The sequence below is a fragment of the Rhodamnia argentea genome, chromosome 11 (assembly GCF_020921035.1).
Source record: "Rhodamnia argentea isolate NSW1041297 chromosome 11, ASM2092103v1, whole genome shotgun sequence".
NCBI lineage: Eukaryota > Viridiplantae > Streptophyta > Magnoliopsida > Myrtales > Myrtaceae > Rhodamnia > Rhodamnia argentea.
Genome location: NC_063160.1, coordinates 7,581,815 through 7,601,818, shown reverse-complemented (window position 1 = coordinate 7,601,818; position 20,004 = coordinate 7,581,815). Strand labels below are relative to the sequence as shown.

The 20,004-nt window shown below is 42.6% G+C and overlaps 2 protein-coding genes across 2 annotated transcripts; both read left to right on the top strand.

The window, feature by feature from the left end:
• Window positions 1-7,060: 7,060 nt before the first annotated feature.
• On the top strand, window positions 7,061-8,623 carry LOC115742093 (UPF0481 protein At3g47200-like). The gene has a single exon (XM_030676204.2). The coding sequence runs from the start codon at window positions 7,095-7,097 to the stop codon at window positions 8,550-8,552; it is 1,458 nt and encodes a 485-aa protein (XP_030532064.1). The 5' UTR covers window positions 7,061-7,094; the 3' UTR covers window positions 8,553-8,623.
• Window positions 8,624-13,870: 5,247 nt separating this feature from the next.
• Window positions 13,871-15,559, top strand: LOC115742154 (UPF0481 protein At3g47200-like). Its single transcript, XM_030676279.2, has one exon. The coding sequence runs from the start codon at window positions 13,889-13,891 to the stop codon at window positions 15,356-15,358; it is 1,470 nt and encodes a 489-aa protein (XP_030532139.1). The 5' UTR covers window positions 13,871-13,888; the 3' UTR covers window positions 15,359-15,559.
• Window positions 15,560-20,004: the final 4,445 nt, after the last annotated feature.

The window sequence follows — 20,004 nt, the reverse complement described above, 5'->3', positions numbered from 1 at the left end:
TAGGAAATATTTGGGCAACCGGCAAAAATATTACCGTTGGTGGCCATTGAGACCAATTGACTGCTTACTCCCGACGCATTCGGTGAAAGAGCGAGGGGAGGCTGGGTCACGAAAAACAGAGCATGATTTCGAATCTTGAACGAGCACCTACGGGGGAAATAAGTTCCATTCTCAACGATTTTTCTCATTCACAGGTCTGCTTCGTCCGTCTCAATTGCCAGAAATCTGCCGTCGCCCATCGTTTTCCGCTGCTCCCACCACCGCGCCAAAGCTCCTCTGTTCCAACCCTGTTTTCTGGCCGGGAAGCTCGAAGTACTTCGGAGTTCGGACTGAGACAGGGAAAGAAAAAGAGATAAAAGAAATAAAAAATTAAAAAACAATAAAAATAAATAAATAAATAAAAAGATGATAATAGAAATGGTAGGAAGTTTAATTTCATGATTTTTAGGATAAAATAAATTTCATATCTTTTAAACTTAGATGAAATAGATAGTAGATTTTGGACCAAAAAAAGAAAAAAAAAAAGAAATAGATAGTAGATAGAAAATAAACATGTTAAAAAAAACAATAAAAAAGAGAAAGGATAAAAAAATCCCAATCGCTTTTATGTTAAAATTACATTTAGTGATTACTTTTATAGTTCTCGACAACAAATAATAAACGACGCAAATTAAAAAGCTCCTCAATATTTTAGAAGGGGTAATATATGTAACATTTCAAAATCGAGGGCCATTGTGTAAAGGTGCCAAAGTTCAAAAAGGTTATGAGCAATTATCCTATGAACATAAATTAGATTATTAATCAACTTTTTACCTTGAAAGTTTCCTTTGTTATTGTCTACTGTAAAGACATTTACTTTAATGCTCTTGTTATATCGATTTCGTTTCTAGAGATGTACTTAACAATTTTAATATATCCGCGATTAAGCACATCTCCTTTGGATGTTAATGTCTATTTACTATTGCGATGTCTAACGTCTTGTAGTTATGTATATTGAACTTTTAATGTCCCTTATGAAATTGAACTTTGTCTAATTTTTAACTTAAATTTGTCGATTTTTAGTTCCATTATAGAATTATTTTGGAGTTATTGGTTGACTTAATTTCAATTTTATCTCTATTTATAGATTTGTATTTATTCTCATTTGAAGATTTAGTTTGAGCTTTGACTTCAGCTTAGCTAAGGCAGTCTCAATTGGGATTTCTTAGGCAGGAGGGGCGTGGATGCGATTCTCGTGGTCTTTATAGGGCGCGGACTCGTCGGGAAGTTGGGCATTCCTTGTGAGGACATGTTGAGATGTTTCTAAAACTCGACATGTTTGCCGTTGCTTCACCTATAATAAAACATAAGGATGAACCTCATGGCCTTGGCAGATCAGGGAGTTTTAGTCCTTCCAAATCAACCAAAGTATGCCCGCGAAAAGCTCTCTCGATAGATCAGTGTTTGAAGTAAGGATTTTTAGTACCCATTTGTCAATTCGAGTGATGTTTCGAGGAGATGAGTCAATCCAAGTCTAGAATCTGACCAAATTTGTTGTGTCCACTCGCACAGAACGAATAGGTGCTCCAGGGTTTCCGGTGCTTGACGATAGATAAGGCACAGCGGATCAGGTAACAAATTCCTCTTGATTGTTGCACAAGCTCCACATGGAAATTTTGATCTTTGGGCAGGTATGTAGCTGCCATAACATATTCCATAGAGACTTGGGGGGCGGGTATGCTGTTGTTGTGAGTGCTTGCGGAATGGATTTTGTTATACCCGCTCTTAACTGAGTAGGATCCCGATCCATTCCCGGTCCAAATCGGCCTGTCTTGCCCCATGTTTGGATTAATTGGGGTCGCCAGGATTTCTTTCACCAAGCCCTCTTAAAAAAAACGCTTTAACAATTTCTGCTCATCCCGACACTTGGATACCTGGTCGATTAGATTGGCCACAAACCGAGGTTCTCCTCTCTTTGCTGGCCGGCCAATACATCCTCTAGGCAACCATTTGTCTTTTCTTACTGAGATATTAGCACCATCTCCCACCGACCACCTGAAATCATGGCTTAAAGTCTCTCCACCCACAAGTAAACTTTGCCAACCCCGAGATGGTCGAGATCCTTTTCTCGCGTTCCAAAAATCTCCTCTAGGAAAGTATGTTCTTCTATCAATTGAGTTCGCAGGGCTGAAGGGGCTTGTGTTAATCTCCATGCCTGTTTTCCCAGCATGGCTTTGTTGAAAGCAACAAGATCCCTAAAGTTTAAACCTCCACAATCTTTCCTTGTTTTCAGCACCTCCCATCTCTTCAAATGTCTTCCTCCTTTGCATTGTTCTGGTTCCACCAAAAGGAGGCAATTCTTTTCTCAATGGATTTACAAATCAACATAGGGATCTTAAAGGTGGACATTGCATATTGTGATAGTACTTGCACAACTATTTTATAAGAATTTCCTTTCCCGCTTTGGTCATTAGCTTTTTCTTCCACCCCTCGAGTATCATATTCACCCTCGCTAGGATCCAGGCAAACATTTCTTTGTTCGATTGTCCCCAATCCGATAGAATGCTAAGATATTTTCCACTTTTCGCTATTATCGGGACTCTAAATTCTGCTGCTACGTTCCCCTATGGTTGCTGAGGGCAGCCTCTGCTAAAGAATATTCCGAACTTGTTAAGGTTGACGGCTTAACTTGAGGCCATGCAGTATTGGTTCAGCAAATTCGCTAAATTTTGGCATTCCTTAACTGCACCATCTAGGAAAAAGATCGCATCCTCGGTGAATAATAAGTCCAACAACGTTGGGCGGAATCTATTCAATTTAATTCCTCTCACTCTGCCATCCTCAACTGCCTTGTTAATAAGCGATGAGAGTATATTAGCCATTACAATAAATAGATAAGGAGAAAGAGGATGATCCCCTTGCCTATTATCCGAAGTTGGCCTGAATGCTTCGGGAGATTCCTCATTGACTTTAACACTGAAGGAGACAGTAGAGATGCACTGTTTCACTAAGAACACCCATCGATCACTGAAGCTCATTCTTGCCATGCAAGCACAAGTCCAATTCCACCCTGCCATATCCTTTCCGCATGTTAAGTTTCAATACCGCCTGGAACTTCCTTTTCCTCTTCCTTATTCTAAGCTGATGCAGAACTAAACTATTAAAGTGTTATCTTGTATTTGTCTGCCACTAGCAAATGCGCTTTGTTCACAGGAGATAAGCTCAGGTAGCCAAGACTTCAAACGATTAACCATTACCTTTGAGATAATCTTGTAGCTGAAATTGCATAGACTTATTGGCCTGAATTGTAATAGATTCTGGATTTGCCACTCTAGAAATAAGGATAATGTGGGTGTTGTTGAGGGAATGATGGGTTATATCATAAACCAAACCAGAACAATCACACAGAAAATTAAAAAAGGATGATACACAAGTTTTACCAAGGTTCACCCTAGAATAGGGCTACGTCATGCAAATAGATTCCACTATGATTTTAGGTTTACAACCACAACCACAACCACTTGTTATAATGATCTCCCATGCGAGTATAATATATAGGGCTTAAAATGTGCATAAAGCCCAGGCCTATCCGAATCCCTTTAATTCCACAACAAACGATCTAATTTAAAACACAAGCCTAAAACCCAATGTTGTTTCGAGCACGCTGCCCGCAAGCCCCTGTCCACTCACCAACGAACAGGGTCGTTGTGCCCTCATCGGGGAGCAGAACCTCCGTCCGCTGTTCGGGCAACGGGACCCCCGACATTTCATGCGTAAGGGCCACATGTTATCGGCTCATATTTCGATTTCCCTAAACTCACGTTGGTGTGTCCGGTATGAGAAATAAGGGCTCCCGAAGTATTCGCCAACTCCAACATAGAAGGACCAAGGATGCCCGAGGCAAAGAATTCTTCGGCCATTATGAACACATCATGTTGGATCACCTCCCAGTGATGGTGATAGAACTGTCCATTGAGTCTGTCAGGTGCAGGTGCCTTCGTAGCACCCATTTGGAACACAGCTTCTTTCACCTCCTCTAATGTGACTGGTCTCATCAAGTCTTCATTCATTTCAGCTCCCACCACATTATCACGCTGGTCCAAAACAGGCTTAAAGTTTCTTTGGCCGCCAACTTGTCGTACATGGATTGAGTTTTTCCCCTCTCTACATTAATAAATCTTGAATTAGTTCTTTGGAGTTCGGAATGACTTGCGTGGTGCTACTATACCTTAAGATCTAATTTTAGGTTATACCTGTATTCCGTGCAAATTTCCTAAGATAGATATTATGATTCGTAATCGAGATTTGTAAATTCATTGACTTTGTTTGTCTGTCACTATCAATTGACCACATTTTCCTTCTCCCTAAAATAATATATCTTGAATTGGGCCTTTGGAGTTCGGAATGACTTGCGTAGTGCCACTACACCTTAAGACCTAATATCGGGTTATGCTTGTATTATGTGCGAATTTCATGAGGTAGATCATTTATACCATAAATTATTATCATTCATAATCGAGATTTGTTAATTCATTGACTTTATTTGTCTGTCTGTATCCAAGGACCACATTTCCCCCCTCCATAAATTAATAATCTCGAATTGATTCTCCGAAGTTCGGAATGACTTGCGTAGTGCCACTACACCTGAAGACCTAATCTCAAGTCATGCATGTATTCTGTGGGAATTTCCCCAGGTACATAGTTTATGCCATAAATCATTAAAATCATTCATAATCAAGAATTGTCAATTCATTGACATCATTGGACCACAATTTACCCCTCCCTAAATTGATATATGTTGAATTAGGCTTGTGGAGTTCAGAATGACTTGCATGGTGACACTACACCTGAAGACCTAATCTCGGATTATGCCTGCATTCTGTGCGAACTTCCTAAGGTATCACTTTATACCATAAATCATTATCATTCATAATTGAGATTTGCCAATTCATTGACTTTATCCGTCTGTTCCTACGGCAAAGTTGATGGCATACGCTGCCCCTTTAATAGCAACAAAGGGACGGATCATAATTAGAGAGTCAAAATGATAGGAACAGAGTGATCGCATCATTCGCATGTATAATGGACACGAACGTTTATAATAAGCAACAATTGGACGACATTGCTGGAAGAATTGTGAAATAATTGCAAATGAAATGTATTGCCTCAACTAATAATTTCCCTTAAAAGATGAGATTGATGACCGAGTGGTGTGCCTTGAGAGGTAAACATCTAACCCAAAATTAAATAAAAGATACATTGTAAGTACACTAATCTCAAAATTTTCCCGTAAAGATTGATGACATGGAATCAATGGTAGTTTTTGGAACCGCCTATACGTGGAGGCATTTACAACGTTTTCAGAAAAGTATAATCCCAAAAGGAGTTCCGATAGTCGTCCCGTGGATTTAAATATCTTGCATGAGAACTTCAAAGGAGCGTGATCGTATCAGAATTTGATTGGGGAGGAGGAAGAAAGCGATTGTGCAGTGCCAAATTTGTAATAAGTTGCCCGGTGGTAGAGAGAAAAAGAAAGTCGATGGGTCAAGATTCGATGTCGATGGCCCCTGGACAACTCAAGGACAATGTAATACATCGTTCAAGATTCGCCCACAGTCGCCAAGGGCTGCCGAGGTAGCGCGACCCTTGGCCTCACCTCGCCTGGGCCAACCGAGATCGCACAAGAACTGAGTTCGCTTGGCCTCGCTCCACCTCTGGCTGTCGCCGAGGTCATGCGACCCTCTGCATCGCCTCGCCTCGCCCCACCCCACCTGGGCCACCTAAGGTCTTGTGCCTAGGTTAGCTTGGCCTCATCGGAGGCTTGGTTAGGAACATGCAATGGAACACAGTCCTACACGGCACCAAATTCGCGATTTGGTCTTCGGACTTCGATTCTTCTGGAATATGGCTTTTGTGGGCTGTTTGTGTGAAGGCAAGTATGAATTCTCCATTAAGCACTCCCCATAAGGAGAATAGATGGTACGACTCTTTCGATTCGGCTTCTGGGTAAGTCTTAATGAAGTAATGAATCTCCATTTCTTTCTGGGTGGGCCTTGCCTTAAGCAGAGAATCGCATACTCTCACCTTAACGAAGGCAAGTACCTCTTCGATTCTTCTTCAGGGGAAGGAGAATCGAAGGCAAGTATAAAATTCTTCTTTTCAAATTTGCTTCCTGTTCATCCTCCTCCTCTCCATGGTCCCTTTCTTTTTCTTTTTCATTTAGAAATTCTTTGTAAAAAAAAACCCAAAGAGAATAATATTTACCACTCACATATTTGCATTTTGGCAAATAGGATTTACCAAGCAATATTTGCATTTCATGAAATTCGTTTAATCTGAAGTCCTTTTGATTTGCAAAAGCTCTCCCAAACGCACCCTTCGTTGGGCATGGCTCATTCACCGAAGGACGTGAGCCCTCAAGTATTTCAATTCGTAATTTGAAGAAAAGGGCTATATTGTTGTTCATCCTTGCCATGCCTCGTGAGATTGCAAAGTTTGAATATTACCGACTTGCCGACTAGCTAACTATAAACGTCCATTTACGTAGCCCGCCTTAAAAGCATTGTTAGAAGAAAGTTATGGAACAAAATGCCACTCTCAAATAAAAGGAAAGCATTGTTGTGTGCAACGGTACACAATTAAAATTTACATATATCAATCGTTATACTTATCAAAGGATATTATATGTTAAAACTGATTTATGGCACACTTAACACCCAATAATTGATTACAGAACTGGATTCTGGCCTGCGAAAATCTAATTAAAAGGCCAAGCGGGGCAAAATAAAAACACAACCATTCAGGTGGAGCATGAGGCGTCCGATTAAAAGCCAGTCCAGCAATCGTGCCTTGTAGTATGAGTAAGGTGGGGCCTGTCGTTTATCACCCTCTTTTACATTAATAAGATGATGACGAAATCGAACGTGACGTCATAAAGGCTAGAATATCATAAAACTCGTGAAAAGAAATCTCTCCTTTGTTCCAACATCCGTAGATATTAATGTACAAATTCTGCTTTCTGGATGTTTCCGGGGGGGCTTATAAAGCATCAATTCAATTATCAAAACCTAAGAAAGGCAGAGGCAGCGCAACAAAGACCAATTCTTCACAAGAAAATGGCTGCTGTGGAATCTGTACTCCCGGAGGCACAGCAAGAACCATCCGAGGCTCTCCGGATCGTGGTCGACAACAGCCCCAAAGATGAGCCGAGTGTGTCCTCGTCCGAGCAACCTCGCCAGGACGACATGGAGTGCTCATGGGCAAAGCTCTCCATTTACCGAATCTCGAACTATCTCAAGGATGGCGACAAGAAGGCCTATGTCCCCCAAGTCGTCTCCCTCGGCCCGTATCACCACGGCGACGAGCGCCTCCGCCCTATGGAACAGCACAAGTTGCGCTGCTTGCACCAGATCCTCGCGCGCTCCCATCAAGAGATAGGCCTCTATCTAGACTCGGTGAAGGAGGTCGAGCAGAGAGCTCGCGCCTGCTACGAGGGGACTATATCTATAAGCAGCGACGAGTTCGTGCAGATGATGCTTCTCGACGGATGCTTTGTGATCGAGCTGCTCCGAGGATATGACCGGGGGTTCGGGAAACTGGGCTACCCTCGCAATGACCCCATCTTCTCAAGGTGGGGATCAATGCTCAAGACCCGGATCATGCGTGACATGATTTTGCTCGAGAATCAGATCCCGGTCTTCATACTCAACCTCCTGCTCGGCCTCCAGCTCGGCCTTGCGGACCTGGAGTTGCACGCGGGCAGGCTGGTGCTCAACTTCTTCCAGTCCGAGATTGGCGGATGGTTGGAGTTGGACCCGTCACCCAACCAGCTCCACTGCCTCAAAGTGCTCTGGCGGAGCCTCCTGCCCCGGGACCTGGAGCAAAAGAAGACCCCGGAGTGGGCGCACAATCGGGAACAGCTCATTCCCTGCCTGACCGTGCTCCGGGAAGCCAGGATCAAGTTGAGGGGGGAATATGGGAGCATTTTGGGGGACATACGGTTCATGGCCAAGGACGGGATCCTCAAGATCCCCTACCTTGTGATCCACGAAGGGACGAGGTCGCTCTTTCTCAACTTGATAGCCTTCGAGCAGTCTCAATTCGATTGCGGGAACCACATTACCTCATACGTAATCTTTATGCACAGCTTGATGAAATCCCCCGAAGACGTCCGGTATCTCTGCGACCATGAGATCATCGAGCACTGCCTTGGGAACGATGCTGAGGTCGCTGACCTCTTCAACCGGCTTTGCCGGGAGCTGGCCTTCAACATCTCCGGCAGCTATCTCTCTGCACTGTCTTATGATCTGGAGAATTACCGCCTCTTCAGATCCATTCCCAATGACCCTGATAGTTGCGTTGCGTTCATTAAATTGATTTACCTGTTCTGTGTTAGGTCTCTCGCTGCTAGTTCTCTCGCCCACAAGTGGAGAGGGTGGGGAGCCATTCTCAAGAACAAGTACTTCGACAACCCCTGGTCAATCATTTCCATAATTGCTGCTTTCGTTTTGCTTGTGCTTACTTCCGCACAGACCTTCTATGCAGTCTATGGCTACTACTGGCCTCGTTCTTGATTTCTCTTTGTAGTGGGAATTATCTGATGAGGAGTGACAAGATTCCGGTGAAATCCGGATGACTGATTGAGTATTAGTAGCCAATTTGCAGATGAATGCTCCAGATGTGGAGGTCTCACCATCCTAGTGAAAAGAATATTTGATAGGTGGTCTCAAACTCAGACCCCATGAACTATATCTGTCACGCAACTTTCGAGTTTAATTTGTAGAGTTGATGGTATGCACCGCACCGTTCATAACGATAAAGTAATGGATCCAAATTAGAGTTGAAAGGATAGGATCATTGTTATCACATGCGCAATGGACTCTAATGTTTATAACAACAGATGACATTAGTGCAACAATGGTGGACTGTGGTTCATCTGACAATAAAATGTATTGCCTTGACCAATAATTTCCTTTCAAAGACGAGATTAATGACCAAGCGGTGTGTGCCTTAAGAGATTCAAACCTCCGACCAAACGAAGCAGCGATGATTAAAAAGAAGTGGACTCAAAAGGCAAAACAAGAAAAATAAGGTTCAGCATACCCGTTTGTCGAAGGGAAAATGTATTTGACTCATAAGGGTTGTCTGTCTCCCCATTGTTAGCGTAAACAACATGACCCCGTAGAAAAGGAGTTCTGGCCAGAAGACGCATACGTCAAAGGTCAAACACCCTGAAGGAGGTCATCACCAAAGCAATCACAAAATGCCCGCGTGATTTGTAACAGGGGTGAGCCCCTTCAAATCTCGTATAGGTTTCAGGTACCTAGCCGTCGAAACATATTTGTTCATTTTTTAAATCTTGAAATCTACCATGTATATTCTATAACTTAAAACCTACCCTATCACGGGTTCAGAGATTTCACGATCGATTTCAAGATTTACCTAGGTTCCATCCATATTCTTTAATTGAACGACTATAGTGAACCATCGCATTTAATTACCATCACTTGCTATTACAATCCACTTACCATAACTCATATTTTGGCACCTGAAAATTCTGAAATATTAAGAAAGTAAAAGTTTCAGTCATAAATATCGCCGGAAATAAAAGCTTAGATTGGTGGTTTCAAATTGCGTACCCATCATCGAACCTCATGGAATAATCCTTACGAAGGACACAAAAACTTGTTTCGGCTTCCAAGTTCCACTTAACCCGAACCTACACATTGGAGCCGGTTCCTCAATTTTTTGAACCCGAAACCTATCATGCTTATCCTGAAACATGAAACCAGACCTTTTCTCACCGGTCTGGTTATTTGATTCCCGATTCTACCTTGAAACCATACTCACCTCTACGGAAGAGGTACACGCACGCCACCACCATTGTCGCGATCCATCGCCGCCACAGGTGCTAGATGGCGAATGCCCACCGTGATGAGGCGGAGGAGGCAGTGGGCATAAGTGGTGACTGGAATGATCATTTGATGGCCTCTGGTCGGGCCCTCGGATGTCATGCCTGATTTTTTGCACAGATTTGCCCAGAGGAATTGTTCCATGCACAAAATACTCGGGTTGGTTTTTATAAATAATTAGCCTTGTCCAACTCATCCAAAAGTGCCTTTCGAGTCCATGTCGTTTAACGTGGGCTTAAGCGAGCCCATACGCCCCAACCCTAATTATCAATTCTAGTGGCAATTTCAAGATAAATTACGATGTAATCAACATTGCGACACATGCCAAGATTTGACAGACTCCGGGGGTAATGCACCTTCATCATTTTTAAAGCTTCAATGCTATCTCGTCGCCCATCAACCTCCTTTAATCCCAACTTAAAAGAGTTGTGACAAGGGATCCTTGTGATCAATTTTATTTATATTTTTATTGTAATGCAGTACTGTAACACTCGAAATTTCATGTTTAGGTCACATGATGTTTCTAGATATGCTATAATGTCGTGCCTCCTTGCATGCACTCACACCACCCTCAACTTTTCCTCTTTTCCTTTCTTATAAAAAGACATCAATTTTCTTTCTTTTTTTTATGATAATAATTTAATAGATTTGAACACCTGACGTATAAAGTAAGTCTATGCATCTGTTTATATATAATTGTATCCATATATTAAATTAAAATTGAGCGTTCTCATGATGCTCAAAACTTAATATTTCATATGATTTTATGGCTTTAATTTATGTAGTTGAAAAGGGAATGGTTTATCAGAAGAATGATTGGTGATATTCTGAAGATGATAAGTAAGGTATGATGACAAGGAATAAATATTGGTGCTTGGAACTGCCTATACATAGAGGTATTTAAGTCATTCCTTAGAAATTGTCATCTAACAATTTCTGATGGTCTTCCTATGGATTCAAAATATCTTGGATGAGAACTTTAAAAGAGCGTGACTATAGCAGAACTTGATCAGGGAGGAGGCAAGAGGTCCATGTGGCGGCACATTTGCAACAAGTTGGCCGGTGGAACCGCGGATCCACTGCATGAGAGAAAAAAGTCAATGGGCCAAGATTCAACATGAAGGCCAACACCTAGCAGCCACGTGTCGCTGTCTGATTTGGGCTAACTCACGAGGCTGGTCCACCTTATATTTCCCGGACAACTCAAGCGAAAAGGTCCTACCTTTTGCCGAGAGAGGTGAGGACACCACTGTCCTAAATTATCAATTTCAATAAAAGGACCATGTTGCCCTTGGTGCTTGCCACGTCTTATCGGATTACATATTATAAGCATTATCCACACCTAGAATGTCCATATTTGTAATCCACCTTAAAATGGTGATTAGAGGGTGGGAACGGATGAAAACTCGATTCTCTCAAAAGAGAAGTACTGTATGCATTGATATACAACCGAGGTGACAAATATTGATTATTATGCATCCCATGTGATATTGTCACATCCTAGCAATATATGTTAGATTCGATCTACAAAATTCATAGTTGATAGAGCATTTCTCCATTAATTACAGTCATCATGATGGATGAATTACGAAGTTCTCGTTCTTTATTGACCAACTTTGTTATGTGCTATCGTCACGTTGTATGAGTATTAGGTGAAAAAAATCTTTGCGAACTTAATTCTCGAGTTTTGCTTCGATTAAGCAGTTAATAAAGGGTCAGTCCCTCACGGATCAAGAACAAACAATTTTTGGAACAAAAAAAAGGACCAATTATTTGGTATTTGGGCCATCGCAATTAATCTTACGCTCGCATCTTATCAATTGATTGAGCATCATCTTCGCTCGCCTCACATGCACATTCTTGGCCTCAGAGAGAAGGAAATTCAGAAACATAGAAAGCATGATTGCCTACTGAGTGGACACGTGCGTAAACATCATCCAAAAGTGAGGAAAAATTATCAAAATGGTCAATCTTAAACTTTTCAATTGGACCAATTTAATTCTCAACAATTTTATATTGATAACTTTGCTAGCCACGGCATGGATCACTATCCTCACCCAAGCAGCCCTTAACAATGAACAAAGAAATTATATGTCCACGTAGGATAGTCGGCGTTCACATCATCAATTTCCAGCTAAAATCGGTCGAAATGACTAAATTAATGAATTTTCAAAATATTTAAATTTCAATTGATATAATTAAAAAGTTTAGGGCTGAATTTGTCAAAACTCAATAAGTTTAGGACTTTTTGGACAAATTGCCCCTTAATTATATGGTTCAGCTCTTTCTCTATATACTTGAAATACACCTCACCGAGATGAGTACACCCATAATGGTGAAAGAGAGAATCTGAAGACATTAAAAGTCAATTGGATAGCTAATCCCGTATTGTCCTTTTGAGGCTGATCTCAAGGGGGGCGAGGCATTAAACAGCGGGACCACATATGTACACGTGTCTCACGTTGGGCATGAGGCATCCGATTCTTATTGGACAGATGAAAAGCCAGTCCCCAATAATTGTATCTTGTCTGGGAAAATTGGGGCGTGTTGTTTGTCGTACTTTCACGTGATCAATACGTTCAATTCTACTTTCTTCTCTCTTTAATTTTTTTTTTTTGCGAGAGCTTAGAAAGCATCAATTCAAAGATTAAAACTCAAGAAAGGGAAAGGCAGTGAAACACAGACCACTTCTTTATAAGATATGGCTGCTGTGGAATCTGGACTCCGGATCATGGTCGAGATACTTTTTTTCCAAATTACGATTAAAAAAAATTACCAAAATAAATTAAAAAATATATATTTATTATTTTGGGATCCGCTCAACAGTGTTGGTGCTGGCCAAGCCTCACTCAATGCCTAGAATGCCGAGCACGGCCCGCTTGGTATTTTGCTAGGGGAGCGGGCGGCCGTTCGACAGTGTGAGTGCTGAGCGGCCGCTTGCTCGGCACCCCTGCAGCAGGTACGGTACCTACTGTAAAGCCATGTAGCACGGACACGACACGGGACACGAGACACGATACGACACGACACGCCGACACGTTCTTTCTCAAAAAATAAAAAATTTCGAGGCGTTGGGACACGTTATATATTAAACATATTTTATATATGCATGTATATTATTATTTTTATAATTTTTTATAAAATAGAAAATTTACCAAAAGAGTTCTTATAATCAAAAGAAAGCTCATGGCATGAATACTTCCGTAATTTGATCCCAACCAGCCTAGAAAATAAATAAAAAATAAAAAAAATAAATCCTGTTATCTGGACGCTTCCTCTCCTCTCTCACGTCTCCTCCCCTTCTCTCTTTACTTTTTAAAAAATCTCTGACACCGTTCTCCTCCTCTCTCTCTCTCTCTCTCTCTCTCCCCTCTTCTCTGTTTTGAAAACACCACCGAAAACCTCCGTCTCCTCTCTGTTGCCCCCCTCTCTGTCTCTTCATTTCCTGAAAAAATCTCAGCCCCTCTCTCTATAGTCCTCTCTGTCTCGCGAAACCAACCGCGGCGTCAACCACCATGATTTTTGCTACTCGCTCTGTCCTCCGGCGCTCTCTCGCTCTGTCTTCCGGCTCGTTCGCTCTCTCTGCTCCGGCGTACACGAAGGCTATTCTCTACTTGGGCGCTTGCGTCACCGGCTCCCTCTCTCATCTCTCTCATGGCCCGAAACGCTCTTACTCCTTCCCCCACCGTTCTCTGCTCTTCGGGTATACCTTTCCCCGCCCTCTTTCCTCACCGACTCGCTTGTCCCCCGGCGTGTCGCTGGCGTTGACTACGTGTCGGATCTCCGACACGCGTTGACCCCGTGTCGAACGCGTGTCAGAGCGTATCAGGCGCGTGTCCGAGTCCGACGCGTGTCCCACACCGACACGCCGAGGGGTTTGGTGTGTCGGTGCTTCATAGCTGTAAAGTGGGGAGGGCCCCCCTCGTGCTCGGCAATACAATTATCAAAACCTAAGAAAGGCAGAGGCAGCGCAACAAAGACCAATTCTTCACAAGAAAATGGCTGCTGTGGAATCTGGACACCCGGAGGCACAGCAAGAACCATCCGAGGCTCACCAGATCGTGGTCGACAACAACGGCGCCGAAAACATCCCCAAAGATGAGCCAAGAGTGCCCTCGTCCGAGCAACCTCGCCACGACGTGGTGGAGAGCCGATGGGCAAACCTCTCCATTTGCCGGATCCCGCACCATCTCAAGGATGGCGACAAGAAGGCCTATGTCCCGCAGATCGTCTCCCTCGGGCCATACCACCACGGTGAGGAGCACCTCCGTCCTATGGAGGAGCACAAGTTGCGCTGCTTGCACCAGATCCTCGCGCGCTCCCATCACGAGATAGGCCTCTATCTAGACTCGGTGAAGGAGGTCGAGCAGAGAGCTCGCGCCTGCTACGAGGGGACTATATCTATGAGCAGCGACGAGTTCGTGCAGATGATGGTTCTCGACGGATGCTTTGTGATCGAGCTGCTCCGAGGATATGAACAGGGGTTCGAGAAACTGGGCTACCCTTGCAATGACCCCATCTTCTCAACGTGGGGATCGATGCTCAAGACCCGGATCATGCGCGACATGATTTTGCTCGAGAATCAGATCCCGTTCTTCATACTCGACCGCCTGCTCGGCCTCCAGCTCGGCCTTGCGGACCTGGAGTTGCGCGTGCACGGGATGGTGCTCAACTTCTTCCATTCCGAGATTGGCGGAAGGTTGGAGTTGGACCCGTCACCCAACCAGCTCCACTGCCTCAAAGTGCTCTGGTGGAGCCTCCTGCCCCGGGACCTGGAGCAAAAGAAGACCCAGGAGTGGGCGCATAACCGGGAACAGCTCATTCCCTGCCTGACCGTGCTCCGGGAATCCGGGATCAAGTTGAGGAGGGGATATGGGAGCGTTTTGGGGGACATACGGTTCATGTACAAGGACGGGATCCTCGAGATTCCCAAGCTTATGATCCACGACGGGACGAGGTCGCTCTTTCTCAACTTGATAGCCTTCGAGCAGTCTCAATTCGATTGCGGGAACCACATTACCTCGTACGTAATCTTTATGCACAGATTGATGAACTCCCCCGAAGACGTCCGGTACCTCTACAAGCATGAGATCATCGAGCACTGCCTTGGGAGCGACGCCGAGGTCGCTGACCTCTTCAACCGGCTTTGCCGGGAGCTGGCCTTCAACATCTGTGACAGCTATCTGGATGCACTGTCTTCTGATCTGGCGGATTACTACTTCGGATCCATTCCCAATTTCCCTAATAGTTGCGTTGCGGTCATTAAAGTGATTTACCTGGTCTGTGTTAGGTCTCTCGGTGCTCGTTCTCTCGCCCGCAAGTGGAGAGGGTGGAGAGCCATTCTCAAGAACAAGTACTTCGACAACCCCTGGTCAATCATTTCCATAATTGCTGCTTTCGTTTTGCTTGTGCTTACTTCCGCACAGACCTTCTATGCAGTCTATGGCTACTACTGGCCTCGTTCTTGAGTTCTCTTTGTAGTGGGAATTATCTAATGAGGAGTGAGAAGATTCCGGTGAAAATCCGGGTGACTGATTGAGTATTAGCAGCCAATTTGCAGATGAATGCTCAAGATGTGGAGGTCTCACCATCCTGGTGAAAAGAATATTTGATAGGTGGTCTCAAACTCAGAACCCATGAACTATATCTGCCACGCAACTTTCGAGTTCAATTTGCAGAGATGATGGTATGCTCCGCACCGTTCATAACAATAAAGTAATGGATCCAAATTAGAGTCTAAAGGATAGGATCATTGTTATCACGTGCGCAATGGACTCTAATGTTTATAACAACAGATGACATTTAGTGCAACAATGGCGGACTGTGGTTCATCTGACAATGAAATATATTGCCTCGACCAATAATTTCCTTTCAAAGACGAGATTAATGACCAAGTGGTGTGTGCCTTAAGAGACTCAAACCTCCGACCAAAAATTAAGAAGAAAAAAAATATAATAATTACACCAATTTCAATTTTTTTTCCCTTCTTATATGAAAAGGCCTCAACTTTCTCTTTTCGTGGCAAATAATAATTTAATAGATTGAAAATACTGCGAAAATAGCAAGTGTCACCTGTGTTTTTATGGTTTTGCCAAACGTTGAAAATCAAAATTGAGCCCTCTCATCATCTGCTCGCCTAATTTTTTATTATTATTTATAATCCCATCATTTTCTTCGACCTAATTAAACAGACAGTCAATAATCGTAGCTTGTATGCGTAAACGTGGGTCATGTTAATCGTGAGAATTTCAGCTTTATGAGCAAACGAAGCAGCGATGATTAAAAAGAGGTAGACTCAAAAGGCAAAACAAGAAAAATAAGGTTCGGCATACCCGTTTGTCGAAGGGAAAATGTATGACTCATGAGGGTTATCTGTCTCCTCATTGTAAGCGTAAACAACATGATGTCGTGACCCCGTAGAAAAGGAGTTCTGGCCAGAAGAAGAGCCCATAGGTTTCAAGGGGTTTGGACACCCAATCAGAAGCCATGTGTCTATCTCTATGAGCTTTAACCAACCAATCTGCAACCTTGTTTGCATTTCTATTGCAAATGGGCTAGGGAAAGACTTTTAAAGCCCATGAGCTTCCTCTTAGCTGCACCTATAAGCGCCTCTCCATCCCAAGGAAATTGATCTACTCCTGTTGCTGCTCGCATCAGAACTAAAGAGTCTGACTCAAGTTGAAGACTTAGATGACTTCGTGTGCCAAGGAAATGTAGGGTTTCAGTGAGAGCCTTCGCTTCCGCTTGAGCTGCTGAGGTTACGCGCACAGATTTTGTGAAGCCGTCCACCAAAACACCGTTAAAATCGCGACACACACAGCTAATTGCTCCTTCCGTCGAGCCTTCTCTAAAAGATCCCTCAATATTTACCTTGAGGGCTGCTTGCGGCGGACGGAGCCAGATCCGCTGTAATTCTCCTCCTACCGAGTCATTTTTCCTTACCGATTTGCTCCATCTGCTGATGTTCTGGTGCATGGCTCATGCCGAACTCACGAGATACCGTGGATTTGGAGTTTGTTGGCGAAAGGTGAAATTGTTTCTAGATTTCCATATATGCCAAAGTCTCACAGCTAAAAGTTCAAAGCTCACCGAGGTACTCTTGAAATTCAACATCCATTCTTCAATTCTGGCGAGCCCACGGCTGTCGATGAGGATATGGAGGGTGGGGTTTGACCAAACCTGGCGTGTCCAAGGGCATAACAAGAATAGATGCTCTAGAGTCTCTGGTTGTTGACTGCAAAGTTCAATGGTATCTTCTTCGACGATAATTCTCTTGAATAAGTTCGATTTCGTTGGTAATGCATTCTGACATATTTTCCATAAGAAAAGCTTGATTTTTGGAGTGGCATTGGCGCTCCAAATCTTTGTCCAGAGGCTTCGAGGGGTCTGATAGGAGGATGAAGCCGAGGATTGGCATTGCTTTTCACTTGATTGTCTCACCCGCAAATTGAGTATATCGCAATCCCAGTACTTTCTGCCTCATGTATGTCATTCTTCTCTTATCAAAATAATGAACCAACTGATAAAATATCTTCTCGACCATAGTTATTATTGGCAGAGCACGAAAACCCTTAAGTATCCCATTAACAAATTCAACTAGATTCATTGTTATCGATCAATATCTCCTTTCGTAAGCATCATAAGCCTTCGTTCATTTCTCCTTTTGAATCTGCTCACACCATTCGGTTGTTTTTGGATCCAACTCCGTAATTCAATTTATGATGGACTCGAACTTCCTTTGTTGATTCTCATCAGCTGTATATTACAACAACAAATAAGTAATTATGACATAATAAACAACAAGTGTGCTACCAAATTTACAAAATTTCAAATTTTACCCGCCATCCGAACAAATTTTTTCCCCTTAGCATTTTTGACTTTGTATTGTAGTTGCTGAGAATGTGTCGAATGTAATATCTATGGTAGCCATGTGGAGGACGCTATCCTTCCGTTTATATTGCTCTCTCAATCTCAATATGCCTGTTTGATATTACACAAACATTTTCTCTACTGATGACATACTTTTGCAATAGATTCATAAACCAAGTCCAATTATCAATATTATCAATATTATCTTTCTTGACTATAGCAAAAGTCAATGGGAATATATGATTGTTGCCATCAAGTGAGGCTGCACAAAAGAGCATTTCTCGATATTTCCCGTAAAGAAAAGTCCCATCAACATATATCACAGGATGACAACTTTTGAAGGCTTCAATCGTCTACTTGAAAGTCCAGAACATCTATTTAAAAACCTTACAAGTTTGATCTAGTTCTCCTCCGATCCATTTCGGGTCATTATCGATCACAAAATGAGAACCTGGATTCATCAACTTTATCACATTCGTAAACTTTCTCAACCTACCATACGACTCATCCATCCTCCAAAAATTTTAGCAATCGTCATTTGTCTAGTTTTCCAAGTTTTACGATAAGTAGGTTCGAAGCCCAGCTTGTCTTTAATCTCGACTATTAGTGGCTTGATTTTGATATCCGGTTAGGCGCAATCATTGCTTCTGTATGGTTGCAGAGGTACTTCTAATCAAGTTGCCGATGATTTCTTGACATTTGAGGATTATTACATGTATGTGACCCATTATACTTAGTTATTTTTCAAAACATGGTACCCATTTTATTAGTTGCACGGAGCCTCCAACCACATTGTCCATTTGGATTACCACACTTTATCACATATGTTTCCTTGCATGTCTCATCACTGCGAAACCGATGATTTCTTCTCAGTGAATACTTTTTCGTAGCCAACTTCATCGCATCCCGTGATGTAAATAACATCCCAATATCAAATTCTTTCAATGGATCAAACATATTACGACCCGGCTTAGCTCTTGCATCTATTTGCATCATATCAAAGTCAATATATGAATAATGTGGTAGATGTACCAATAGCAAAATGAGATTACTGCAATGGGTGTTATAGTAAGCCTCCATATTATTACCTCCATGACTTCATCTACCATATAACTACCATCACCACCATCGCTTTTGTCATCACTATCGAGCCACAAGTCATCTTCTTCATCGTCGTCGTCGTCGTCGTATCATCATACTCCACGTATAGAGTAGCCAGACCAATATCATCTTCATCAACATTCAAATCTCCTCTAGCTGAAACATTTATCACTTGTTGTTGACGCCTAAATTTTGATTAATCTATTTTTTGCATAAAAATTATAAAAAAATCATCTCACATATTTATTTTTAGCGTACATTGCATTGGCATATAATCGGGCAAGCGTAACACTTAATTTAGCATGCGTCTAGACTAGGCACGGGATGGAAAAATACACCGAGAAGATTTGAAACTTCAAGGACTGTATTGCAAATACTTAAAATTTCGGGGACTCAGATTGCAAATACTTGGAACTTCAGGGACTGTATTGCAAATACCAAAAGAAGATGAAGAAGGGAAGATGATGAAGGGAAGATAATGAAAAGAAGATGAAGAAGGGAAGATGATGAAGGGAAGATAATGAAGGGAAGATGAAAATGGAAGGTGAAGAAATGAAGATGAAGAAGGGAAGATGAAAATGGAAGGTGAAGAAATGAAGATGAAGAAGAGAAGATGAAAATGGAAGGTGAAGAAATGAAGGTGAAGAATGAAGGATGAAGAACTTTGCCTATAAAAGAGAGAGCTCTTGAGAAGAGTTTTAGAAGGGGGAAGTGGAAGAGAATTGAGAGAGAGAGTAGAGAAGGGGGAAGTGGAAGAGAATTGAGAGAGAGAGTAGAGGAGAATTTTTGTGATAGGGAGTGGAAGAGAATTGAGAGAGTTTTGAGAGAGTTTTTGAGAGGAATTTTTAGAGAGGAAAAAGAGAGTTCTTGAGAAAAATCAGAAGAGAAAATTCGAGAGTGAAGAAAAGAGTTTTAGTCGAGCATCATCTTCGACGAGTCCCGACACATATTTCGCCCCTCGCAACCCAACAACGCCATTGCTTGCCATTTTCGACGACAGCCGCGTTCTTCCAGCTCCGAGATCTTGAAGGGAACTATAACGTGTATGTGAGTAAGATTTTGTGTAATAGAAGGTAATCATTTCCATCTCGATCTACAAAAATGTAATCGTTTGGTTTGAACATTTGTTTGTTTATTTTAGACA

Coding starts and splice junctions, on each gene's coding strand:
- LOC115742154 (XM_030676279.2), top strand. CDS start 13,889: ATGGCTGCTGTGGAATCTGGACACCCGGAGGCACAGCAAGAACCATCC.
- LOC115742093 (XM_030676204.2), top strand. CDS start 7,095: ATGGCTGCTGTGGAATCTGTACTCCCGGAGGCACAGCAAGAACCATCC.